The 23,577-nt window shown below is 47.0% G+C and overlaps 1 protein-coding gene across 7 annotated transcripts; it reads left to right on the top strand.

The window, feature by feature from the left end:
- Positions 1-378: 378 nt before the first annotated feature.
- ZNF34 (zinc finger protein 34) lies at positions 379-20,992 on the top strand. Of its 7 annotated transcripts, none has more exons than XM_004454591.4 (6): positions 379-448; positions 4,911-4,958; positions 5,312-5,399; positions 5,716-5,842; positions 6,320-6,439; positions 17,427-20,992. In XM_004454591.4, the coding sequence occupies exons 3-6, from the start codon at positions 5,367-5,369 to the stop codon at positions 18,788-18,790; spliced, it is 1,644 nt and encodes a 547-aa protein (XP_004454648.1). In that variant the 5' UTR covers positions 379-448; positions 4,911-4,958; positions 5,312-5,366; the 3' UTR covers positions 18,791-20,992. The 7 variants fall into 7 exon arrangements, with proteins under 7 accessions (XP_004454648.1, XP_004454649.1, XP_058132211.1 ...); XM_004454592.4 differs by having other exon boundaries at positions 5,315-5,399; positions 17,427-20,104; XM_071208107.1 differs by having other exon boundaries at positions 390-448; positions 6,361-6,439.
- Positions 20,993-23,577: the final 2,585 nt, after the last annotated feature.

The following is a 23,577-nucleotide window of genomic DNA, read 5'->3' on the forward strand; positions in this document are numbered from 1 at the left end:
AACGGTTCTTTGGCCATTTAGCAATTTATTTCATTTATCCTGGTTGAGCACGTGACCTTTCCCTGTATAGGCAAGGCCAGATCCTTTGCTGACCTTGGGCCTTCAGGTGCTCACTGAGATTTTCCGCGGTAAAGAATTACTGTTATCCGTTCTTGAAGTTGGCCACCAAAGCCCCTGCCGCCTCCTATCTGAGGTCTAGGGGTCGTGGCTCCAGACTGCCACCTGGTGGCAGCGATCCCGATTACGGCATTGCCAGTTCTCTTCCGCGGGTACCTACCACTGAGCCCTCAAGGGCTACCACTGAGACGCCGAGTCATCCTGCGGCCCAGAGCGGCCCTTACAGTGCCTCCTGCTAGGACGGGGGCTCGACCGAACGTCACTTCCGGCCTGACTCCGATTGGCCGGGCGGCGGGGCCTGGTCCGGCGGCCGCTTGTGAGCGGCGCTCAGGTGAGTGAGGCTCAGCTGGGGCGGGGGTGCTATCCCTTACCCATTCCCTGGGAGAAGCCCGACTTTCCTTCGCGAGCAGGCCCAGGACCCACTGTACTCCCCTCCCTTCCGCTCCCTGCCTCTCCCCGCCTCTCCCCGAGGTGCCACCACCGGACTGCTCCCTCCCGGGGGTTCCAGGACAGCCGCCGTCCCCCTCATTCTCTCACCTGGTCTCGGGCTGGGGGCCATTAACTCCGCCCCGCCCAGCACACACAGCTGTCCTGCCAACGGTTAATGCGCTCTGCTAACCCCCATTTGCCCCCACATCCCTTGCTTGCCTTTAGCTGCCAGATTTCTCAAAATGCTTGTCCCACTGGGTATGCCTTATCTCCTTCCACCCGTCCTCGCCTCCGCCCTCCGAGGCCGCCCTCCCCCATGTGTTTGGTTCTTAGAGGCCTTTTTTCAAGGTCTGAAACGTTTTTATTTGCCCCATGGTTTTGTGAGTTTTAATATTTTTATAAGTCTTTAATTTTTATTTTAAAATAGAAGAAAGTATTGAGATTGAGCAAGTCTTTTTCTTTTTTCTTTTTCCTTTTTTTAAAGAAAAATTCTGAATACTGGTAAAGTGTTCCGTGTTCCCTTCACCTCCTCCCAGGCAATCCCTATTCTGAGCAATATCCTTTTAACCCACTTTCTTCTACCTTTGTTTTTGTGTTTTAAAAATCCACATTTAAGGGAGACATGGGAGGTCCTGGGTTCAGTTTGCAGTGCCTCCTGAAAAAAAAAAAAAAGGAACAAGCAAAACAAATGAAAAAACCAACTCAGGGAAACCTGTGTGGCTCAGTTGTTGAGCGCTGGCTTCCCACATACAAGGTCACAGGTTCAATTCCCAGCCCTTGGTACCATGACATTGATGTGTTTCATTCCTTTGAATCCCGGTGACCCCAGTTCACTTGCCCCTTACCCTGATAATGGACATTGCTGTTGTTTCCCTTTTCTTCTAGTATATGGGCATGTCATATCGTTCTTGTGAGTCTCCTTGAATGCATAAGCAAGCATTTCTATAGGGCACATCCTTAGAAATAGGATTCCTGAATTAGAAGTATGTAGGGTTTTGGTTCTATCAGGGGCATCCAAACAGATTTCTAGAGTGACTGGTTGTACTAACAGTCTTCATGTTTCCTCCAGTTCTCAACAGAATTTGATATTACAAAGTATTTTATATTGTCCCCCACGCTGGGGAAAGAAGGCTTACAATGCTGTTTTAATTTGCATTTCCCATATATACATATATATATATATATATATTTTTTTTTTTTTCTTTTCTTTTCTTTTCTTTTGGGTACTGGGGCTGGGGGTTGAACTCAGGACCTATACAAGGGAAGCCAGCACTCAAATCACTGAGCCACATCAACTCCCTGATTCTTTTTAAGATTTTTTATTTAGTACTCCCCATCCCCTCATTGTTTGCACTTGCTGTGTCTGTTCATCTTCCTTGTTTCTTTTAGGACACACTGGGAACTAAACTTGGGACCTCCAGTGTGGGAGGAACACCTAATCACTTGAACCACTTCTGTTCCCTGATTTGTTGTGTCTTATTACGTTTTTCTTCTCATGTCTCTTGTTGCATCATCTTATTGTGTCAGCTCACTGTCTTGCTCGTCTTCTTTAGGAGGCACCAAGAACCTCCATTCCCTGCTCTATTGTGTCTCTCATGTTTTTCTTCTTGTGTCTCTTGTTAAATCAGCTTGCTGTGCCTCCCCATCATGCCAGCTTGCTGTCTTCTTTAGGAGGCACCAGGAATCGAACCAGAGATAGGCAGGAGCCCAATTGCTTGAGCTACATCTGCTTCCCTATATATATTTTTAATAAATTTTTATTATTAAAGAAGTTATGTTGGTTATGTATTTTTAAATTGCCAAGAAAAAATAACTTTGTACATTTGGAAAAAAAGTTATGAGCTTACAAAATAATCATGCATAACATGCAGAATTTGTATACATCACTCTTCCACCAATACTTTGCATTGTTGTGGAACGCTTGTTATAGATTATAAAAACATCATCAAAATTTTACTACTGGCTATGGTTTATAGCTTGCATTTGTAATATTTTTTCCATATACCACCTATTATTAACACTATGTATTAGTATTGTACATTTGTTATAGTTCATGAGAGAACACTCTTATATCTGTACTGTTAGCCATAGTCATCTCCCATCATATGGTTCACTGTGTTATACTGTCCCATGCCTTGCACCATCCATCCAAAGTGTACACTTAGTGGCTCTCACTTTCCTCATTTGTGCAGTCATCGCCTCAGTAAAGTTTTGAACATTTTCTTTACCCCCTATTACTGATCCTTAGCCTTGATATAGTATTAATACTTTCTTTGACATTGATGCAAAAATATTACAATATTTCCGTAACTATAGTCATAGGTTACATTAATTATATTTTTCCTGTGCATCACCATATTCTTAACACCTTGTAATAGTGATGCACGTTTGTTTTAATTCATAGAAGAACATCCTTGTATTTGTATTATTTATCACAGTTGTCATCCTCCTCCAGGTTGGATGTGAATTCATTTTTACTCTGTGTACATCGTAAATTCCAAGCCTATATTTGAATTGCTTGTATTTTATTAAGGATTTTTGCATCTATATTCATCAAATGACTTTGGCCCCTAATTTCTTATATTTTCTTTGTCTAGTTTTATTAACCTCAGAAAATGTATTGGAAAAGCATGCACTATTTTGTTATTGTTGTTCTGGAACAATTTGAATAAAGACAGAATTATCCGTTTATTGAAGGATTTGTAAAATCTCCCCTGTAAAATTGTCTGGGCCCTCTGCCTCTTAGCCAGGACAGATTTTTTTTTTTTTACTACTCATTCAATTTATTTAATGGCTATTGACCTAGTCAGATTTTTATTCTTGAGTCTATTGTCTGTGTTACCTATTTTAAATTGTTTTAAAAAATGTTTATAGTATTATTGTTTTAAACTTCGATGGGTGTGTTTTCAAATTTTATGGTCTTAGGACCCCATTGTACTATTAAAGATTAGTGAGGAGCCCCAAAGAACTTTTATGTGTTATAGCTATCAATACTTAGGGTATTAGAAATGAAGACAAAAATTTAAAACACAAGAATTAACAATCACAGTCTGTTAGCCATCATCTGATCTCATAGACCCTTTGGGAGGCTCCATGGTAGGGTTGTGAGAAAATAAGAGTGGAAGAGCAAAAACATGTTAGTATTGTTATGAAAATAGACTTGTGTGCACATGGGTGCAATGGGGTCCTTGGACCACGTTCTGACAAATACTGCTTTATGGTATCTTAAGGTATGTTCCCTTTTTTGGTCCTAACAGTATTTACTTTGCTGTTTCTTTCCCCCTTGTTTGAACTTGCCAAATGTTTTTGTGTATTTTATTTAACATTTTCAAAGAACCTATGTTTAGATTATCTGTTTCTTTAAATTGTTTTTATTTCTTTCATCTTTCTTTGAATTACCTCCTTATTCTGTTTCTAGTTGCTTGTTAAATGTGTCGGTCATGGTTTTTTCAATCTCTTGTGTTAAAATACATGCTGAAAGGCTACACATTTTTCCGCAGGTAGTCTTTGTTTCTATTTCCACTGTAGTTTCCATTTCTATGTTTTTTGTGGTTTTTGTGCTTTTTTTATCATATATTTTACATATATTTCTTTATCGTACATTTCTGCTATATCAGTAATATGACTGGAGATTGTTTTGCAAATGATATCAGCCTTGGGAATTTGTTAAAACTTCCTTTGTTGCCTGGTAATATTCAGTGAGCATCTTGAAAAAATGTCTTTGTTCTCTATATTTTAAGTCCAGAATTCTCTACTCAATCCACTTGTTTCTGAGGGAAGTACAAAGAAGGATTTGCCAATTCCTTTGGTAGTTCAGTTAACTTTGCCTTTACTTTTGAGGGTTTGTTGTTAGCTACATGCACTTTCATAATTATTTCCACTTTTTGGTGACTTTCTCCTTTTATTTATATGGAATGTCCGTCTTTATTCCTGTTAATGATTTCTGCTTTCCGTTCTGTTTTGATTGGTGTTATTATTGCTAAACCACACCCAGCAGTGTGTATGAAGCTCACAAATACCGTGCTGAACGGAAGACAGGCGGAGGAGCAGGGGCTTCCCCGTCCCTCTGTGAGTTCAAGGCTGCCGTTGAGGGTCCTGGGGCAGAAGCGATAACTGCAGGGGAATCAGGCTGCCCGGGAGCCAGTCCTGGTCTATCTTTTGATCTAAATGTGGTTATGTGGATGCGTGCAATTTGTGATTATTCTTCAAGCTCTACACTTAGGATTTGTCTACTTTTCTGCATAAATCATACCAATAAAAAGCTTAAAGAGTACAAGAAAAGGTATATAGCAGCAGCAGCTTTATTTGTGTGTCTGGTCTGTTTTCGTTTACTCATATTCAGCCTTTTTTGTGTTGTGTTTTAGGTTAAATAGCTGCATTTTGTATATTGGAGAGTCTTGTACTTCTAATAGGTGAGTTTAATCTTTTTATATTTCTTTCACTACTCATGCATTTGGACTTTTTCCAACCACTTACTCTGTGCTCATGAACTCCTGAAGGAGATGGCAACTTAGCCTGCCAGGGAGGAGGCACAGACGGCCTGCAGGGAGGGAAGCCCGAGGCAGGGGGCAGGGCCCTGTGCTGGGGCCATTGGTGCCCACGTTGGATGGGCACGGGAGGGCCCTGGAGCAGCGGCGGCAGGGAGACTGGCCAGGGTCGGCCATGACAAGGGCCCGAGGGTGCGGCGGGAGGGCCAGGACTGAGCTGTGGAAGCAGAAGGCCAGTCTGCAGCCTCGGCCGCACACGTTCCTCTCTCTCCCCTCAGCAGCTGAGTGACAGGGTCCTGCCCACCACCCAAGGGACGCCCAGGGCACGGGGCCATGGCAACCGAACTCCTGTCTGCCCGGCCCCAGGTGAGCGTCTGTCCTTCCTGGGAGGTGCGAGGTCCCAGCTGAGGCTTCTCTGCCCCAGCGAGCACTGCCCAGCGTCTCAGCCGGGGGTGCTGACAGTAGAGGAGGGAGGATCCTGGACTCCCCCACCCTGCTCCTCTCCCCGGCCTCTGCTTGACTTAGCAGCAAAAGGGTCAGGTTACTCCCCTGGGCCAGCGGGGGACTGTCATGCCTGCAAGTACCCCCTGTGCAGTTGCCCCCAGGCCACCTCCTCTGGCCCCTCTGCTCCAGGGACCCCCTGGGCTGGACCCAGGGCTGCAGCAGGGTCCTGTTGTTCCAGGCCTTGGTGACCTTTGAGGATGTGGCTGTGCTCCTCTCCCGGGAGGAGTGGGGCCGTCTGGGCCCTGCACAGCGGGGCCTCTACAGGGACGTGATGCTGGAGACCTACGGGAACCTGGTCTCTCTGGGTAAGGCCCCTTTCCAGGACTCAGCTCCCTGGACAGCCCTGGGGACTGAGGCTTGGCTGGGCTGGGCTCAGCAGCTCCTGGCCCCTGGGCCCAGAGATGGGCGGATCTGACCCTTGCCCCAGGCAGCCCTGGTGCAGAGGCTGGGAAAACCCTTCCAGGCAGCCCCTCTGCCTCTGAGCACATGCAAGAAACCAGCTTCCCTGTCCCAGGCCCAGGGCAGACCCCTCTCCAGGGGGCATTTTCCTACCCTGGTGCTGAGCACCCCTGAGCTTTTATTCTTTTTGCTCAGGTCTTCATCTTCACAACTGGCCCCAGCCCAATCTTGAGTCCCCTCAAGTCCTGGGTCTTACATCACGTCCCCCCTCTCTGTACCTGTGCTTCCCCTCCCACCTGCCATTTGCAGACCCCAGTGCTAGGCTGTGCTCGGTTCAGCCACGTGTCCTTGGTACCAACTCCCAGACCCCGTCTGCTTCCCAGGAGAAGGACTTGCAGGTCCTAAACCTGGGGTGATCTTGCAGTTGGAGCGAGGGGCTGAGCCATGGGTCCTGGACGCACGGGGTGCCAAGGGGAAAGAACGACTGCGAGTTGACGGCTCAGGTGAGTGAGAGGGAGTGTGCCCTCCAGCTCAGCTTTTGAATGAGCATTTGTTGGAGCCCAAGGTGTTTGGTTACTGACTCAGGAATTTGGGGGACAGTGTACTGGTGTCAGCACAGGAAGCTTGAGAGAGTGGCCTCGGCCAAAGCCTGTGACAATAACCCTGTGTCAGTCTGAGTCTTGACTTCCAGAGCTGAGGAGCCCTCAGGGAGATGATTCTCAGGCTGAGTCTTCCAGGAGGATGGAGAGGGCGAGGGTGTTCTGGGCAGAGCCAGTTCAGAGGGAGAAATGCAGAGAGGGGTGAGCTGTGAGAGGAAGCTGGGAGCCCACAGGACCCCACGGGCAAGCAGCTGTGCCCTCAAGAGCACATGCTCTGTGCAGAGAGCCAGGCAAAGATGTTGTGATGGAGTACCTTCCTGCAGCCCTGCTCCTAAGTCAACCCCCCCCCCCGATGGCCATAGACCCCACACTGGAGACACACCCTGCTTACCTTGTCCACTCCCTTGGTCACACCTGGACACAGTGTTGCCTGGTAACCGAGTGGCACCTCCAGACAGTGCTGTGCCAACACCTTTCCTCACTAACTGAGGTGCCGACAGGAAAGCTCTTCTGTGGTTTTCACAGTTGTGGATGGTTCTAATGAGCACTGTGTACACCTGTCTGATAACGTCCGTGGAGGAACTTGCTGGCTCACAGGATTCAAATTTTTCTTTTGGAAATTTACTTATTCAAATATAAATACATACAGAAGTGGCACAAACCCATCCTCAGGTCAAGATAGAGAACATTCCCAGCCTCCAGGAGCCCCTGTGCCTCCTCTGTTACCCCACATGAACCTCTCTTCCTGACTCCTGTTTGCTTTCCATGCTTTCCATTTTATGGCTGGAATCCTACAGGGCATCTTCTCTGCCTGGCTTCTTTCCCTCAGCATTATGCGATTCTTCCCTGTTGCTGTGCCTAGTAGCAGTTTGTTTTGTTTTGTTGCCATGTAGTTTTACGTTGTAGGAACATAGTGTGGTTTAGTTTCTGGTTTGCTTGCGTAGACTTTCCTTGTTCCCAGTTTGGGGTTGCTGTGTCCGATGCTGGGATGTTCTTGTGCATGTGTGTCTCTTGGTGCACAGAGTGCATCTTTCTGTCCAGTGTGTACTGGCTTCTAGGATGTGCACAGAATCAGCACTGAATGATGCTGCCAAAGCTTTCCAGAATGGTGGCTCCAGCTCACCCTCCCAGCAGTGCTGAGAGCTTCATTTGCTGCACAATCTGGCCAGCAGTGGAATCGTCTTTAAAGATTATACCCAGTCTGGTGAATATGCCATGGGTCGCACCCAGTGCTTTTTTAAAAAAATGAATCTGCAGATTCTGTTTAATTCATGTAAATGAGATCATGCAAAATTTGTCCTTTAGTGTTTGGCTTATTTCGCTCAACATAATGTCTTCAGGATTCATCAATGTTGTAGCGTGTATCAGAAGTTCATTTTTATGGCTGAATAATATTCCATTGTATGAATATAGCACATTTTGTTTATTCGTTCATCTGTATTGTGAATTATGCTGCTATGAACATTGTGTGCAAATAATATTTGAGTTCTGGCTTAATTTGGGTATAAGCCTAGGAGTGGGATTGCCAGGTCATATGGTAATTATGTTTAACTTTATGAGGAACTGCCAAACTGTTTTCCATAGTGGCTGCACTGTTCTACATTCCCACCAACAATGGTCAAGTTTTCTTATTTCTTCGCATCCTCGCCAGCACTTGTTATTTTCCGTTTTTTAAATAATAGCCATCCTAGGGGACATGAAGTGATATTTGTTGTAGCTTTAATTTGCATTTCTTTAACGGCTAACGATGTTGAACATGTTTTCATATACTTATTGGGCATTTGAATGTCTTCTCTGGAGAAATGTCTATTCAAATCCTTGTGTTTTTTTTTAAATTGGGTTGTCTTTTTGCTGTTGTGGGAGTTTTTTTATATGTTCTGGATATTAAACCCTTATCATATATGTGGTTTCCAAATATATCCTCCCATTCTGAGGTTGTCTTTTCACTTTCTTGATAATGATAATGTCCTTTGATGCAAAATTTTTTTTTAATTTTGAAGAAATCCATTTTATAATTTTTTTCTCTGCTTTTGATATAAAATCTTAAAGTCCATTTCCTACTAAAAGATCCTGAAAATATTTCCCTATGCTTTCTTGTAAGAGTTGTGTAGTGTTAGCTCTTATATTTAGATTGTTGATCCATTTGAATTAATTTTTGTATGTGGTGAGAGAGGGATTTACCTTCAATCTTTTGCATGTAGATTTCCAGTTATCCTAGTACCATTTGTTAAAGAGACTATTCTTTCCCCCATTGAATGGATTTGGCATCTTTATAAAAAATCAGCTGGCCATAAATGTGTGGATTTATATCTGTACTCTCAGTTATATTCTGTTCATCTGTATAGCTATCCTTATGCCAGTACCATGTTATTTAATTACTGCAGTTTTATAGTAAGTTTTGAAATGAGGAAGTATGAGTCCTTCAACTTTGTTCTTCTTTTTCAAGATTGTTTTGACTATTCAGGGCCCCTTGCGATTTCATATGAATTTGGGGATCAGCTTTTCTATTTATTCAAAAAAGGTTGCTGGAATTTTGAGAGGGATTGCATTGAATTTGTAGATTGCTTCAGTTGAATTGACATCTTAATATTAAGTCTTCCAATCCATGAACACAGGATGTTTTTCCATTTATTTAGGTCTTCAGTTTCTCTCAGCAATTGTTTATAGTTTTCAGTCTACAAGTCTTTCACTTCCTTGGTTAAATTTTTTCCTAAGTATTTTATTCTTTTAGAGGTCATTGTTTCCTTGATTTCCTTTTCAGATTTTTCATTACTGGTATATAGAAACCCAACTGACTTCTCTGTGTTTTCTTGTATCCTGCAACTAGGCTGAGTTCATTTATTAGTTCTAGTAGCTTTATTGTGAATTCTTTGGGATTTTCTATATGTAGGATCATGTTATCTGCAAATAGGGATGATTTGGCTTCTTCCTTTCCAATTCAGATGTCTTTTATTTCTTTCTTTTGCCTGATTGCTCTGGCTAGAACTTCTGTATGATGTTGAATAACAGTGGTGAAAGTGGGCATCCTTGTCTTGTTCCTGACCTTAGGGGGAAAGCTTTCAGTCTTGTACTGTTGAGTACGATATTTACTGTAGGTTTTTCATGAATGCCCTTTATCATGTTGATAAAGTTTCTGAGTGTTTCTAATCATGAAAAAATGTTGGATTTTGTCAAATACTTTTTCTTCATCAACAGAGATGATCACGTGGTTTTTTTTCCTTCACTCTACTAATGTGGTGTATTACACTGATTAATTTTTTTACATTGAACCATCCATGCATTCTTGGAATAAATCCTACTTGGTCATGGTGTATAAACATTTTAACATTCTGTGGGATTCACTTTGCCACTATTTTGTTGAGGATTTTTGCATTTATATTCATAAGAGATGTTGGTCTGTAATTTATTTTTCTTATGCTGTCTTTATCTGGCTTTGGTATCAGGGCCCATGCGCAGTGCTGATGCGTGCAAGGAGTGCCGTGCCGTGCAGGGGTGTCCCCCGCGTAGGGGAGCCCCACGCACAAGGAGTGCACCCGTAAGGAGAGCTGCCCAGCGTGAAAGAGTTTGTCTTTTTATTGTTGAGTTGTAGGAATGTTCTTTATATATTCAGAATATTAAACCCTTGTCAGATATGGTTTCCAAATGTTTTCTTCCTATTTGTAGCTTGTTTTTTCGCTTTCTTGATAATGTCCTTTCATGCACAAATGTTTTTGTTCTTTTTTAATTTGCTGAAATATATTGCTCATACATAAACATACATAAAAAATAAGTGTATAATAGTGAACTTACAAACCAAACATATATAACATCAAACAAACATATATAATATCTCACCCTACCACCAATAACTTGCATTGTTTTTAAACTTTTTAAACTAATGATTAAAGAGCATTGTCAAAATATTACTACTAAACAAAGTAGTTTTCCCCTAACCAATACAATTATTATCTTTATATAATTTATATGCAAACATACATAAACAAGTGTATAGTAAAAGTTTTGAACTTACAAAGCAGACATGTATAACATCATACAGGGGTCCCATACATCAACCCTCCACCAACACCTTGCATTGTCATGAGATGTTTGTTACAAATTATGAAAGAACACTGTCAAAATCTTACTACTAGTCATAGTTCTTATCTCACATTTGGTGTGTTTTTTCCCCAACCCACCCTATTATTATTTTTTAAATATATATTTTTTATGACAGAAGTTATAAACTTATAAAACAATCATGCATATGTGCAGAGTTCCCAAACAATATCCCTCCATCAACACACCACAATGTGGTGTGTCATTTGCTGCAGATAAAATAATATCTGATTGTTACCATGTCCATAGTGTACTTTTGACTCACATTTGCCATACTGCCTCAGTATTGACACAGTACATCTTTTGCATGGATGCTAGAATATTATATTATTACTACTAACCACAGTTCATAGGTCCCTCCAGCTGTATTATTCCCATGCTTTCCACATTCCCATAACCCTGCAGTAGTATATACATTTGTTCTAGCTAACAAAGGTCACTCTTGCATCTGTACCATCAACCACAATTTTCACCCAACTCTTGGTTTACTGTGCTATCCAGTTCCTAGATTATTCTCAAGCATTCTATCAATTAGCATTTACATAACTAGACTACCATTTTCAGTCATATCCCCATTTATAAACTAGCTGTTACTCTGTGTTACAATCCACTCTATACATTTTCACAATTTTACAGTAAAGCTAATTAAAACTTCTACATACATTAAACATCAGTAGTCCATCTCAGTCCTTCTCTTATCTCCTTTAAGAATTCACTACCTACCACCAGGTCTTGAAGATATTTTCCAGTGATTTCTTATAGAAGTTTTATGGTTCTTGCTTTTGTTTTTAGTTTTTTGATCCATTTTGAGTTAATTTTTGGAAAAGGTGTGAGATAGGGGTCCTCGTTCCTTCTTTCAGCGATGGATATCCAATTTTTTCAGCACCATTTGTTGAATGGATTGTTCTGTCTGAGCTGTGTGAGTTTGACAGGTTAGTCAAAAATCACTTGACCATACTTGCGAGGGTCTGTTTCTGAACCATAAATTTGGTTCCATTGGTTTATTGTGTCTGTCTTTAGGCCAGTACCATGCTGTTTTTACCACTATAGGTAGGTATTATGATTTAAAGTCTGGAGATGAGGATTCACTCTTCCTTTTTATGATGTTTTTGCCTATTCAGGACTCCTTATCCTTCCTAATAAATTTAATGATCATGTTTTCAATTTTTTCTTTAATGCTGGTATTATTTTTATCAGGGTTGCATTAAATCTGTGTATCAATTTTAGTAGAATTGACACCTTAATGATATTTAGTCTTCCAATCCATGAGCATGGAATGTTCTTCCAGCTATTTAGGGCTTTTTTGATTTGTCTTACCATTGAATTGCAATTTTCTGAATACAAGTGCTTTACATCATTGGTTAGGTTTATTCCTGACTATCTGAGTTTTATCTGTCATATTTATTTTCACCACTCTTTTGATACTTTTAGTTACTTTTATTGTTATAATCTTCATTTCTAGACTCTCTTCCAGGCCTCTCTCTCCTGTCTTTTCTTTTCAGGCTCTAGCACACCCTTTAGTATTTCCTGAAATTCTGGTCTCTTGCTTAGAAATTCTCTCAGTTTCTGTTTATCTGTGAGTGTTCTAATTTCACCCTCATTTTTTAAAAAATATTTATTTTTTATTTATATCTCTCCCCTCCCCATCCCCCTCCCACAGTTGTCTGCTGTCTGTGTCCATTCGCTGTGTGCTCTTCTGTGACCGCGTCTATCCTTATCAACGGCACCGGGAATCTGTGTTTCTTTTTGTTGTGTCATCTTATTGTTGTGTCACCTCTCCGTGTGTGTGCTGCCATTCTTGGGCAGGTTGCACTTTCTTTAGCGCTTGGCGGCTCTCCTTATGGGTGCACTCCTTGTGCATGGGGCTCCCCTACACAGGGGACGCCCCTGCGTGGCACGACACTCCTTGCGCGCATCAGCACTGTGCATGGGCCAGCTCCACACGGGTCAGGGAGGCCTGGGATTTGAACCGCAGACCTCCCATATGGTAGGCGGACACCCTAGTCTGCTTCCCTCACCCTCATTTTTGAAAGACAGTCTTGCTAGATATAAGATTCCTTATATCCAGCTGAAAGTTTTTCTCTTGTAGTATTTTAAATATATCAAACCACTGTCTTCTTGCCTCCATGGTTTCTGGTGAGAAATCACTTAATCTCTTCAGATATCCCTTATATGTTATGCATTGCTTTTCTCTTGCTGCTCTCAGAATTCTCTCTTTGTGGCGGACTTGGCCCAGTGGTTAGGGCGTCTGTCTACCACATGGGAGGTCCGTAGTTCAAACTCCGGACCTTCTTGACCCGTGTGGAGCTGACCCACGCGCAGTGCTGATGGGCACAAGGAGTGCCCTGCCACACAGGGGTGTCCTCCGCATAGGCCCCACGCACAAGGAGTGTGCCCCGTAAGAGAGCTGCCCATTGCGAAAGAAAGAGCAGCCTGCCCAGGGGTGGTGCCGCACACACGGAGAACTGACACAAGAAGATGATGCAACAAAAAGAAACACAGATTCCTGAGCCGCTGACAACAACAGAAGTGGACAAAGAAGACGCACCAAATAGACACAGGGAACAGACAACCAGGATCGGCGGGGGAAGGGAGAGAAATAAATAAATAAATCTTTAAAAAAAAAAGAATTCTCTTTTTGTCTTTGGCTTTTGACATTTTGATGAGTATGTGTCTTGGAATTGGTCTATTTGGATTTTTTTTTTTGGATGGGAGTACATTATGCTTCTTGGACAGGGATATCTATGTCCTTCAATAGGGTTGGGAAATTTTCTACCATTATTTTTAAAAATATTCCTTCTGCCCCTTCTCCCTTCTCTTCTCCTTCTGGGACACCCATGACATGTATGTTTGCACATCTTTTGCTGTCATTTAGTTCCCTGTGACCTTGTTTAATTTTTTCCATTCTTTTTCTTCATTTCTTCTTTTGTATGTTCACTTTTAGAGGCCATTTCTTCAAGCTCACCAATCCTTTATTCTGCCTCCTCAAATCTGCTATTATATGATTCCAATGTTTTTTAAATTTCATTGATTGCACCTTTCATTCCCATAAGATCTGCTATTTTTCTTTATGCTTTCAAATTCTTCTTTGTGCTCATCCAATGTCTTCTTAATATCCTTAATCTCTTTAGCCATCTCATTGAATTTATTAAGGAGATTTATTTGAACATCTGTAATTAGTTGTCTCAACTCCTTTATGTCATCTGGAGGCTTATCTTGTTCCTTTACCTGGGCCATAGCTTCCTGTTTCTTGGTGTGGATTGTAATTTTTTGTTGGTGTCTTTGCATCTGGCTTACTAGAGTATTTATTCTGGGTGCAGTTTTTCTCTTTAGTTAGGGTTTCCTATTGTTTCTCCCTTGCTGGTGCAATAGGAGCCAAGCATGTAGTTGGTGCTGTAAGCTCTGGAGGCTCAAGCTGCCCTCATCGTGCCAGGGACCGATGAAGCTTCCTCCAACTTTCTCCTTTGCCAGGGATAGGGACAGAGTCACAGCTCTGTGGAATAATCCACGTGCAGGCCTAGACTGTAGTTGCCCAGAGAGACTGATAAAGCTTCACATCCCTTTCTCCCCTGCCTGAGACAGGATGGAGCTGTGGGTGTGGGCAGCAAGCTATGCAGTGCGGGTCCAAGATGACCGCAGTTGCCCTGATAGACTTCTGATTTTCAATCTATGGCAACCAAAGTTACCTGCAATTACCTGTATAGGCTGGTGCAAGATTCCTCAGCCTCCTCCCTGCCAGAGGCGGGGCTGGAGCCTAGGCTAGGGCTGTGGGCTGATCTGCGTGCAAGAAATGGTTCCTGCCAACACTGAGAGTTTCAGTCAGCCTGACCTCCCCTCAGGCTGGGGATGGAATCAGAATGGCGGCTACTGGCCTCTTTCTGGCTTTAGCTGGTTCTCACCCCAGCTGTTCCCAGGGTTATCTCTTAGCCAGCCAAGTCTACCAATCAGTAGCTGAAATTGGCAGCCAACCCTCTCCTCCTCCCCTGGTTCTGGGAACTGGAGCTTCCAACTCCCGTCATAGAACAGGGGCGGCTTGTGCTGCCAGAGTAGGATAGTCACCAGCTTCCACGGTTTGGCTGGTAATTTCCCGGAGAAGCTGGCACAAGTCCCCACAGCTTCCTCCCTGCTGGAGGTGGTTCTGGGGCCTAGGCTAGACCTGCAATATGGTCTAGATAGGAAGAAGCTGGTCTCCACCAGTACTGGGATTTTCAGTCCACCCCGCTTCCACTCGTGCCAGGCGCAGAGTTAAGATGGCAGCTCCTGGCCTCTTTCTGACTTGGACAGGCTCAAGCTTTAGCTGTTTTCAGGATTTATACTGTAGTGCACTGAGTTTCCTCATCAGTAGCTGAAATTGGTGCCCAACCTGTTTTGGGGAAGTGGAGCTTTTGATTCCAGCCATGGAACATTTCCCAAGGTGTTTTGTGCCTCCAGTGGAGGATGGGCACTGGCCTCCGTGGCTTGGAGTGCTGTACTTACAAGTCTTCTCTGCAGATGGGCAGTCTCCTCCTTCCACTCCTTCAAAGATGTTGCAGGATGCTCTTCTGGTCTCCTAGAGCCCCCAAACAGGTGCTTCAGTAGCTCAAGAGAGCTCTGGGTGTTCACTAACTGCCCTGCAACAGGAGCTGACTCTAGGAGCTCCTTACTCTGCCGCCATCTTGCTGGTTATCCTCATGCACAAATGTTTTTAATATTGATGAAGTCAATTTATTGCTTCTTTTTTTTTTAAGATTTTATTTAATTTATTCCCCCCCCACACACCCTTGTTTGCTTTCTCTATCTGCTCATCTTCTTTTTAGGAGGCACTGGCAACTGAACCTGCGACCTCCCATGTGGTAGGTGGGCACCCAACTGCTGGAGTCACTTCTTCTTCCCTATGGCTTCTTTTTTCCCTATGGTTTACTTCTGGTGTAAAGTCTAGGAATCCATTGCCTAATACAAGGTCATAAAGATGTTCCCCTATGTTGTCTTCTAAGAGTTTTATAGTTTCAAATCTTATATTTAGGTCAGTGATCCCTGAATTAACTTCTGTATATGGTGTGAGGTAGGGGTCCACTTTCATTGATTTGTATGTATATTTCCAGTTTTCCCAGTATCATTTGTTGTAGAGATTATCAAAATTCAGTTGGCCATAGATGTGAGGGTTTAATTCTGAACTCCCAATTCTATTCCATTGCTCTGTATGTCTTTCCTTGTTCTGGTCACCCTGTGCTTTTAACCTACATTTCTCTGAGAACTGAGGTGGTTCAACCCCTTTCCATATGCTAATTGGCCTCTGCGGTGGAGGGGGTGGGTAGAGGGGCAATGGACAGCACTTTCAGGGCTGGGAAGGGAGCAGTGACCGAAAGTAGCAATTGTGCAGCTGCCTGCTTGAGGCTTACTGTGCTGGGTGCTGTGCTTAGTGCTTTAGGGTCATTCTGTTGTTTAATTCTTCTCCATTCTCACAACAGTGCTATTACGTACTAGCTGGAATGACCTCTGTTTTCTAGATGGAGGAACTGAGACTCAGAAAGGTAGATAAGCTGCCCTGGGTCATTCAGCTGGCAAGTAGGGTCCAGAATGTATCCTGAGTATGGCTGCTGGCATTGGCCTCTGAGGGGCCTCACACAGGTATCCACCTGGGAGTTCGTCCCTCTGCCTCTTGGGGAGTGGCCACACAGGAGGAGCTTGGAATGTGTGCCCTGAATCAAGGAAGGAAGGAATGGAGGTTTGAAGGGGCATTATGAAACATTCTTCTTTTTTTAATTAAGTTTTAAAAAAATTTTAAAAACGCTTTAGATTACATAAATGTTACATTAAAATATAGGGTATTCCCATGTGCCCCACTCCTTCCCGCTCCCACACTTTCCCACATCAACAACATCCTTCATTAGTGTGGAACATTTGTTACAATGATGAACACATATTGAAGCACTGCTATTAACCGACTATAGTTTACATTATAGTTTGCACTCTGTCCTGCACAATTTTATAGGTTATGACAAAATATATAATAGCCTGTATCTGTCATCTCAGTGTCATGCAGGACAATTCCAGTGCCCCCAAAATGCCCCCATATCACACCTATTCTTCCCTCTCCCTCCCCTTAGAACTTCATGGCTACTACCTTTGTATCAGTGATAAAAGTTCTTCTAGTTGCTAGAATAAGAAGAAGTCAGTAGTAGAATATGAAACGTTCCCTATAGGTGTCTTGAGTTTGAGGTGCTGATGGCACCTCAGTTGACTCACAGGTGCCCATGGAGAGCCCTGGATGTGACCTGCTAGGGAGGAAAGAAGGACCCCAGCCCTTGGAAAGGGGGCACCAGACCCAGGGGTGCTTCACCCCTTCCCTGGCATGCGCTCGGCCCACTATCCTCCCGGGAAGGCCACTGGTTTTCCTGCCATGGTTTTTGGGGGTGGATTAGCTATTTTGAGGCAGCCTTAGATTAATTTGGCCTCAGTTCCCTCCTTGCTGTGGTCTCCATGGTGCTGTAAAGTCTCCATCTTCTGTCCTTTTGGCAGTGATGAGGACAGGTCTCCGACACTCTGAGTCAGTCACGTTTTATGGGCAGAAAGACAGGAAGGCTGGGGGCAAGTGTTGCAAGGGCATGAGTGTTACAGTCAACCTGCGTTTAAGTCCCTGCACTGCTGCATAATGGCTCTGGCTGAGGTCCTGCGCTCTCAGCTCCAGGCGCTCCTCCCTGTGAGGCTGTTGCAGCTTTGGAGGTGATCAAGTTGGTACTAGGTGGTAGGCAGCATCTTCTTACATTCCTTCCAGAATCAAAACCGTTGACCTGAGATGTTCTGTTTGTTGTTTCAGATCCTGGGACGAGGACTGAGTTCAATGAACTGACTTCAGGAGAGATGTTTGATGGGGAAGAGCTAGGCCGGCTCAGGGAGGTCGCTCCCCAGGAGTCTGAGCCTGGAGCGGCGCACGAACATGCTGGGGAGCCAGAGGAGTGCCCAGACACGCCAGTGGGGCTGAGAGGCCCCAGGCCAGCCGTGGTGGCCTGCGAGGAGCGCGGCCGGGAGCTCGGGGGAAGCCTCAGAGTGAGGTCAGGCCCTGTCCCTGATCAGAGGCCTCACAAATGTGACACATGCGAGCAGAGTTTTGAGCAGAGGTCGTACCTCAACAACCACAAGCGTGTGCACAAGTCGAAAAAGACAAGTACAGTTCATGGTTCTGGGGAAATTTTCAGTGTGAATGTAATTGTTAATGAAGATCAGAAAATTCCTCTTGGGAAAAAACTGCATTATTGTAGTTACTGCAGGAAAACCTTCAGGTACAATGCTAACCTTGTCAAGCATCAGCGGCTCCACAGTGAAGAGAAGCCCTATAAATGTGACGAGTGTGGAAAAGCCTTCAGCCAAAGCTGCGAGTTCATCAACCACCGGAGGATGCACTCGGGGGAGATCCCCTACAGGTGTGAGGAGTGTGGGAAGACCTTCAACCGGAGGCCCAACCTCATGAAGCACCAGAGGATCCACACTGGGGAAAAGCCCTACAAGTGCGGCGAGTGTGGGAAGCACTTCAGCGCCTACTCGTCCCTTATCTATCACCAGAGGATCCACACTGGAGAGAAGCCCTATAAGTGTACCGACTGCGGGAAAGCCTTCAGCGATAGCTCAATCCTCATCCGACACCGTCGCACTCACACTGGAGAGAAGCCGTTTGAGTGTAAAGAATGTGGCAAAGGCTTTACCCAGAGTTCTAACCTTATCCAACATCAGAGAATTCACACTGGAGAGAAACCCTATAAGTGTAATGAATGTGAGAAAGCCTTCATCCAAAAAACCAAACTTGTTGAACATCAGAGAAGCCACACTGGAGAGAAGCCCTATGAATGTAACGACTGCGGCAAAGTCTTCAGCCAGAGCACACATCTTATCCAGCACCAGAGGATCCACACGGGCGAGAAGCCCTACAAGTGCAGCGAGTGCGGGAAGGCCTTCCACAACAGCTCCCGGCTCATTCACCATCAGAGATCCCATCACGGGGAGAAGCCGTACAAATGCGCTGCCTGCAAGAAGGCCTTCAGCCAGAGCACCTACCTTGCCCAGCACCAGCGGGTCCACACGGGCGAGAAGCCCTACAAGTGCAGCGAGTGCGGGAAGGCCTTCCGGCACAGCTCCAACGTCTTCCAGCACCAGAGGCTCCACCTCCGCGAGGACTTCTCCCCGTGAGGGGAAGGAGAGCCAAGGGCAGCATCCCCGCGTGCTTCCCCAAGGCACCTCTGCACCCCAGCTCCCCTTATTTATTGTCCACAGAGAGCTGACACAGGGTGAGGGGGCATGTCTCCTTAAAGAAACCTCTTGTTTAAACCCAGAAGGAATGCACGTTCATTTTAGAGAAACAGAGAGGAAGTGGAGCCAAAAGAGAAGCTTCTGTAATGTCCTTACTTAGGAAAAAAAAGAGAATTATTCACCACTGACACTTTGGTCTATGCCTCCTTTCAAATCTATTGAAGAACATTTTTTTTTAAAGATTTATTTATTTATTTCTCTCCCCTTCTCTCCCCCTGCACCCTGGTTGTCTGTTCTGTGTCTATTTGCTGCGTCTTGTTTCTTTGTCCGCTTCTGTTGTCAGCAGCATGGGAATCTGTGTCTCCGTGTGGGCGGCGCCATTCCTGGGCAGGCTGCACTTTGTTTTGCGCTGGGCGGCTCTCCTTACGGGGCGCACTCCTTGCGCGTGGGGCTCCCCTACGCGGGGGACACCCCTGCATGGCAGGGCACTCCTTGCGCGCATCAGCACTGCACATGGGCCAGCTCCACACGGGTCAGGAGGCCCGGGGTTTGAACCGCGGACCTCCCATGTGGTAGACGGACGCCCTAACCACTGGGCCAAGTCCGCCGCCCTTGAAGAGCATTTTTAAATGAATATACTGTTACACCTGTGATTGTAGTACCTTAGCACTTCTCCTTTGTGATTTTCTCAGTGCCGGAAAATCCAGCCTGGAGAGAATTCTACGTATTTGCATATTTTTGTGTGTTCTACATTTAAAAAATTAATATGTTAACAGAGTTGGCAATAATTGTCTTGTCTTTTTTTAAAAGTGCTTTGCCCTCCGAGATGGCTCCCTTGTCTGCTTGCTCGTTGTTTTTGCTCATTGTTTGCATTCATTGTCTGCTCATTATCTGTCTTCTCTTTAGGAGGCACTGGGAACCAAACCCGGGACCTCCCATGTGGGAGGTGGGCACCCAACGGCTTGAGCCACGTCTGCTCCCTGCTTGTTTTTGCTTGTTGTCTGCTCGTTTCTCTTTAGGAGGCACTGGAACCTCCCATGAGGAAGGCGGGTGCCCAACCACTTGAGCCACATCTGCTCCCAGTAATTGTTTTTAAATAGCAACATAATTTCTTTCCAGTTGACATTTTAGTTTATAAAGTTTATCATTTGGACGTATGTTATTTCTCAGTGACTAATTTCAAGTCTTTAACTTATTTTAAAATATGTCTGTTGACAAATGTTTTCTATAATATACCAATATATGACACCAGCACTAATTCATTGAAAAACCGTTTGTTGAGGGTGCCCTTCCTGCCGGGTTGCAAGGTCGAGGAGAGCCGCGTGGACAGCGGTTTCCACGCCACCTCCCCGCACTGCACACTGCGTCTTCGCCTGTTGCTGGCTGATAGACCCAGCTCTGCAGCCGGCGTTGCGCTGGCCTGTCTCTGTTCCGCAGGCTCGCGCCCGTAGCTTCCTGTCCTTCAAGCCCAATGCTTTGTCATCGGGCTGTTGGGGCCTTCTTCCGGGTCCCCTCGTGCCATTAATGTGGCGGTTCCAGAGCCGGTGGCCCCAGGGGCCCGGGGCGCCTGGGCGCGGCTGGAGGAGTGGCGGGGCCTGGTGCGGGGGCAGCGCAGTCCCAAGAAGCGTGTTTAACGGTATAAACGCTGGAAAAAGGGAACTGTGCTGGTTTTCAAAACGCAAGCCACAGAAGTAAGGTTTCGCAGCAGTTCCCGTGTCTGCGGAGGCGGGAGGCCCTCGCAGGGCCGGGGCGCGCGGGGAGGGCGGGCAGCCCGGGGCGGCCGACCCCCGGGCCCCGACCCCCGGGCCCGGGCGCCCGCCGCTGGCTCGTGACTCCTCCCGCCTCTCCCGCGTGGGCTGAGCGCAGGGCCTCGGAGCCAGGTCGTCCCCGCCGGGGCTGGAAGGGACCAGGTCCGCTGGAAAGGCCCCGGGGGAGCCCGCGCTGCGGGGCGCAGCTCCGCGTGGCCGCCTCCGCTGGCCTGGCCTCGGCCCCGGGGCGGGCGGCCCGGCGTGGGAGGGGGCGTCACTGCGGCCGTGCAGTGGAAGGGCGACCCTCGCGCTTCCCTCCTACCCCGGGTAAGACTGGCGTTCGTGGTTTTTTGCTTTGTTTTTTTTCTTCCATAAAAACGATTTGATTCAGTGATTACTTTTCCTGTTTTAATTTTCTCTAGTTTTAGGATTGTTCAGTGTCCTTCCTGGTTTCCTTTTGTGACCCCCCTTCCCGCCCCCCAACTGCTTATCCTTCGGGCTAATAAAAGCCGTTCCGCTCCAACCCCCTCGGCCGCACCTCGCGCCTGGGTGGTGGGGGGCCGCCGACTGACCCCAGGGCCGAGGCCGGGCTCCCTTCGCCCCGCGTGGACAGCCTGCCCCTGGGCGAGGCCGCGAGCAGGGCGGGCGGGCCGGCGAGTCGCCCGTGGGCTCCTCCCGCCTGCCCCAGCCGGTGGTCCTGGCGGTGCTGCCCCCCGCCCCTGCGCGCAGCCGGGACGCGGAGCAGACGTGGCCGCCCCCGGCCCTGCGCCCCGCGGCGTCCGTGGAGCCCGCCCCCCGCCCCCCGCCTTGCGCCCTGCGCCCCGCGGCGTCCGTGGAGCCCGCCCCCCGCCCCCCGCCTTGCGCCCTGCGCCCCGCGGCGTCCGTGGAGCCCGCCCCCCGCCCCCCGCCTTGCGCCCTGCGCCCCGCGGCGTCCGTGGAGCCCGCCCCCCGCCCCTGGCCTTGCGCCCCGCGGCGTCCGTGGAGCCCGCCCCCCGCCCCTGGCCCTGCGCCCCGCGGCGTCCGGCCGCGCCCTCGGCCCTTCAGGCCCTCCCACACCAGCCTGGGCACCAGCCCGGCTCAGCCTCCGCGGCCCTGCAGGCCGAGCTGGTCCCCCGCCCCAGCCACCTCCGGCCGCCGGGCCGTGCGGGGAGGGCCTCGGCCCTCCCGGTCCGCGCGCAGCTCGCCGGCCCGGCTACTGGGAAGGAGGACCCCGCAGCGTCCACCTGCGCCCGCGCACCCGCCGTGCGACTCTCCGGCGAGAAACCAGCGCAGACTGCGGGTGCTCAGGCCGCGTCCCCGGCGCGAGTCAGAAGCCTTCGCCGCTGCCCCGCGCTCCTCCGGCCAGTGTCCACGAGGCACAGCGGGTCAGGAGGGTCAGCTCAGACTCCAGGCCCGACGGCAAGCGGCTCGGCGTGGCCGCTGCTGGAGGCTGACCGCGGCGGGCAGCCAGGCTTTGCCCACTCGCAGGTCCAGGGGCTCCGCGAGAGCCCCCCTCTGCCCAGGCCCAGCCCAGCGGCCGTGGCGCGAGGGTCTGGCTCCGCGTCCAGCTGCTGTGGTGAATCCTCTTAATCCTCACAGTCGCCCCTAACAGACGACACTGTTCTCGTCTAGAAATGAGAACCTGAGACTCGGTGAGGCACGCGCTGGCCTGCTCTTCACCACCTCACCTGCGTCTGTCAGCTCTGGGAACCTTAAAGCTCGAAACCAAAATGTGCCCAATTTTCACCCAGATGGGCCAGGGTAGAGGCTGCCCCCCAAGTCCAAGTCCTGGGCAAAGTCCTCCCGGCCCCACCAGCAGCCCCTGTGCCCTCTGAGTGGCGTTTGGTGGCCTGAGCTTGCTCAGCCTGTGCCCTGGGCGCATCCTTGTTTTTCTTAGCGCTGCCAAGCCAAGTCCAGGTGCACTGCCATCTTCCTCCAGGGCAGGGGCAGGACATGCCACTGCGTGCCCACACCTGTCAGGCTGGACACGGCAGAGGCCACTTTGTGGCCCCAAAGCTTGATTAGGAAAAATAGGAGCAGCTACTTTAGAGTTAAGGTATGCCAAGGAAAACTCAAGAGACAAATTGTATGGTTATTGGATGTAATTTTATTTAGAAAAGTTTTCATGTTGCATGACAAAGGATTATATTAATGTCATCAGCAATGCAAGGAAGCACCCGTTTTTCCTGGGCGCTACAGGATAATCTTTACTAACGTAAGAAAGAAATCTTCTGGAAGAAAATAAGGCTCACCTGATTGTGGAGAAGAAAAAATTTATTCTCAATCTTGTAAGAAGGGGCACGCAACCAGAAAACATGGCTGATACCCCGAATGAAGAAGAATGACACAATTTATACCCTCAGCCTAGCACGCAGGCCCTTCCTCTGTTTCTCCATAGATTGGATACTTCAGAGGTTACAGCCTGTCTGAGAAGATCTAACTTTCCCATGCAAAAGTTTGTGGTTAACCGCTTCCCCCATCACATTCCAACCATTTTAGTTTTTACCTGCTCCTTTTACCAAATAAGGAATGGAATTTAGTGCTGAATTGGTATGATTTAGCTCTTTCTTGGGCATCTTTTTTACTGCCTATAAGACTGCCTTAAGCTGCTTTCCTCTGTTGCTGTTTAACCCGGGAGTGGGAGACTGAGGCAGGAGGCTGCCAGGTTACGTTCATTAATACTGTCTTCCTTTATGTGAAAACTAAACTAATCTTTGTTTCTTACAATTGCTCCTCTTTCTTTTAAATTCTTTTTGGTTTTCACATTTCCATTCTTCAAATTTTCTAAGCACTAGCTCACACTCTTCATCGTAGGGATCTCCTTCTTGAAGGGGGTGCAGATTGTTTTGCCTACACTGTAAGGGCATTTGTTGGTTAGGGTGGTTTCGGTGAGTCTTTGAACTAGCCCTCGGGCATGTGGAATGATACAGCATCCGACTGTGGTGAGCACCCCAGCTGAGAAAATGAGGGAAGTTAAGATGGACAGTGCAACCCCTTTCC

Source organism: Dasypus novemcinctus, chromosome 14 (assembly GCF_030445035.2).
Source record: "Dasypus novemcinctus isolate mDasNov1 chromosome 14, mDasNov1.1.hap2, whole genome shotgun sequence".
NCBI lineage: Eukaryota > Metazoa > Chordata > Mammalia > Cingulata > Dasypodidae > Dasypus > Dasypus novemcinctus.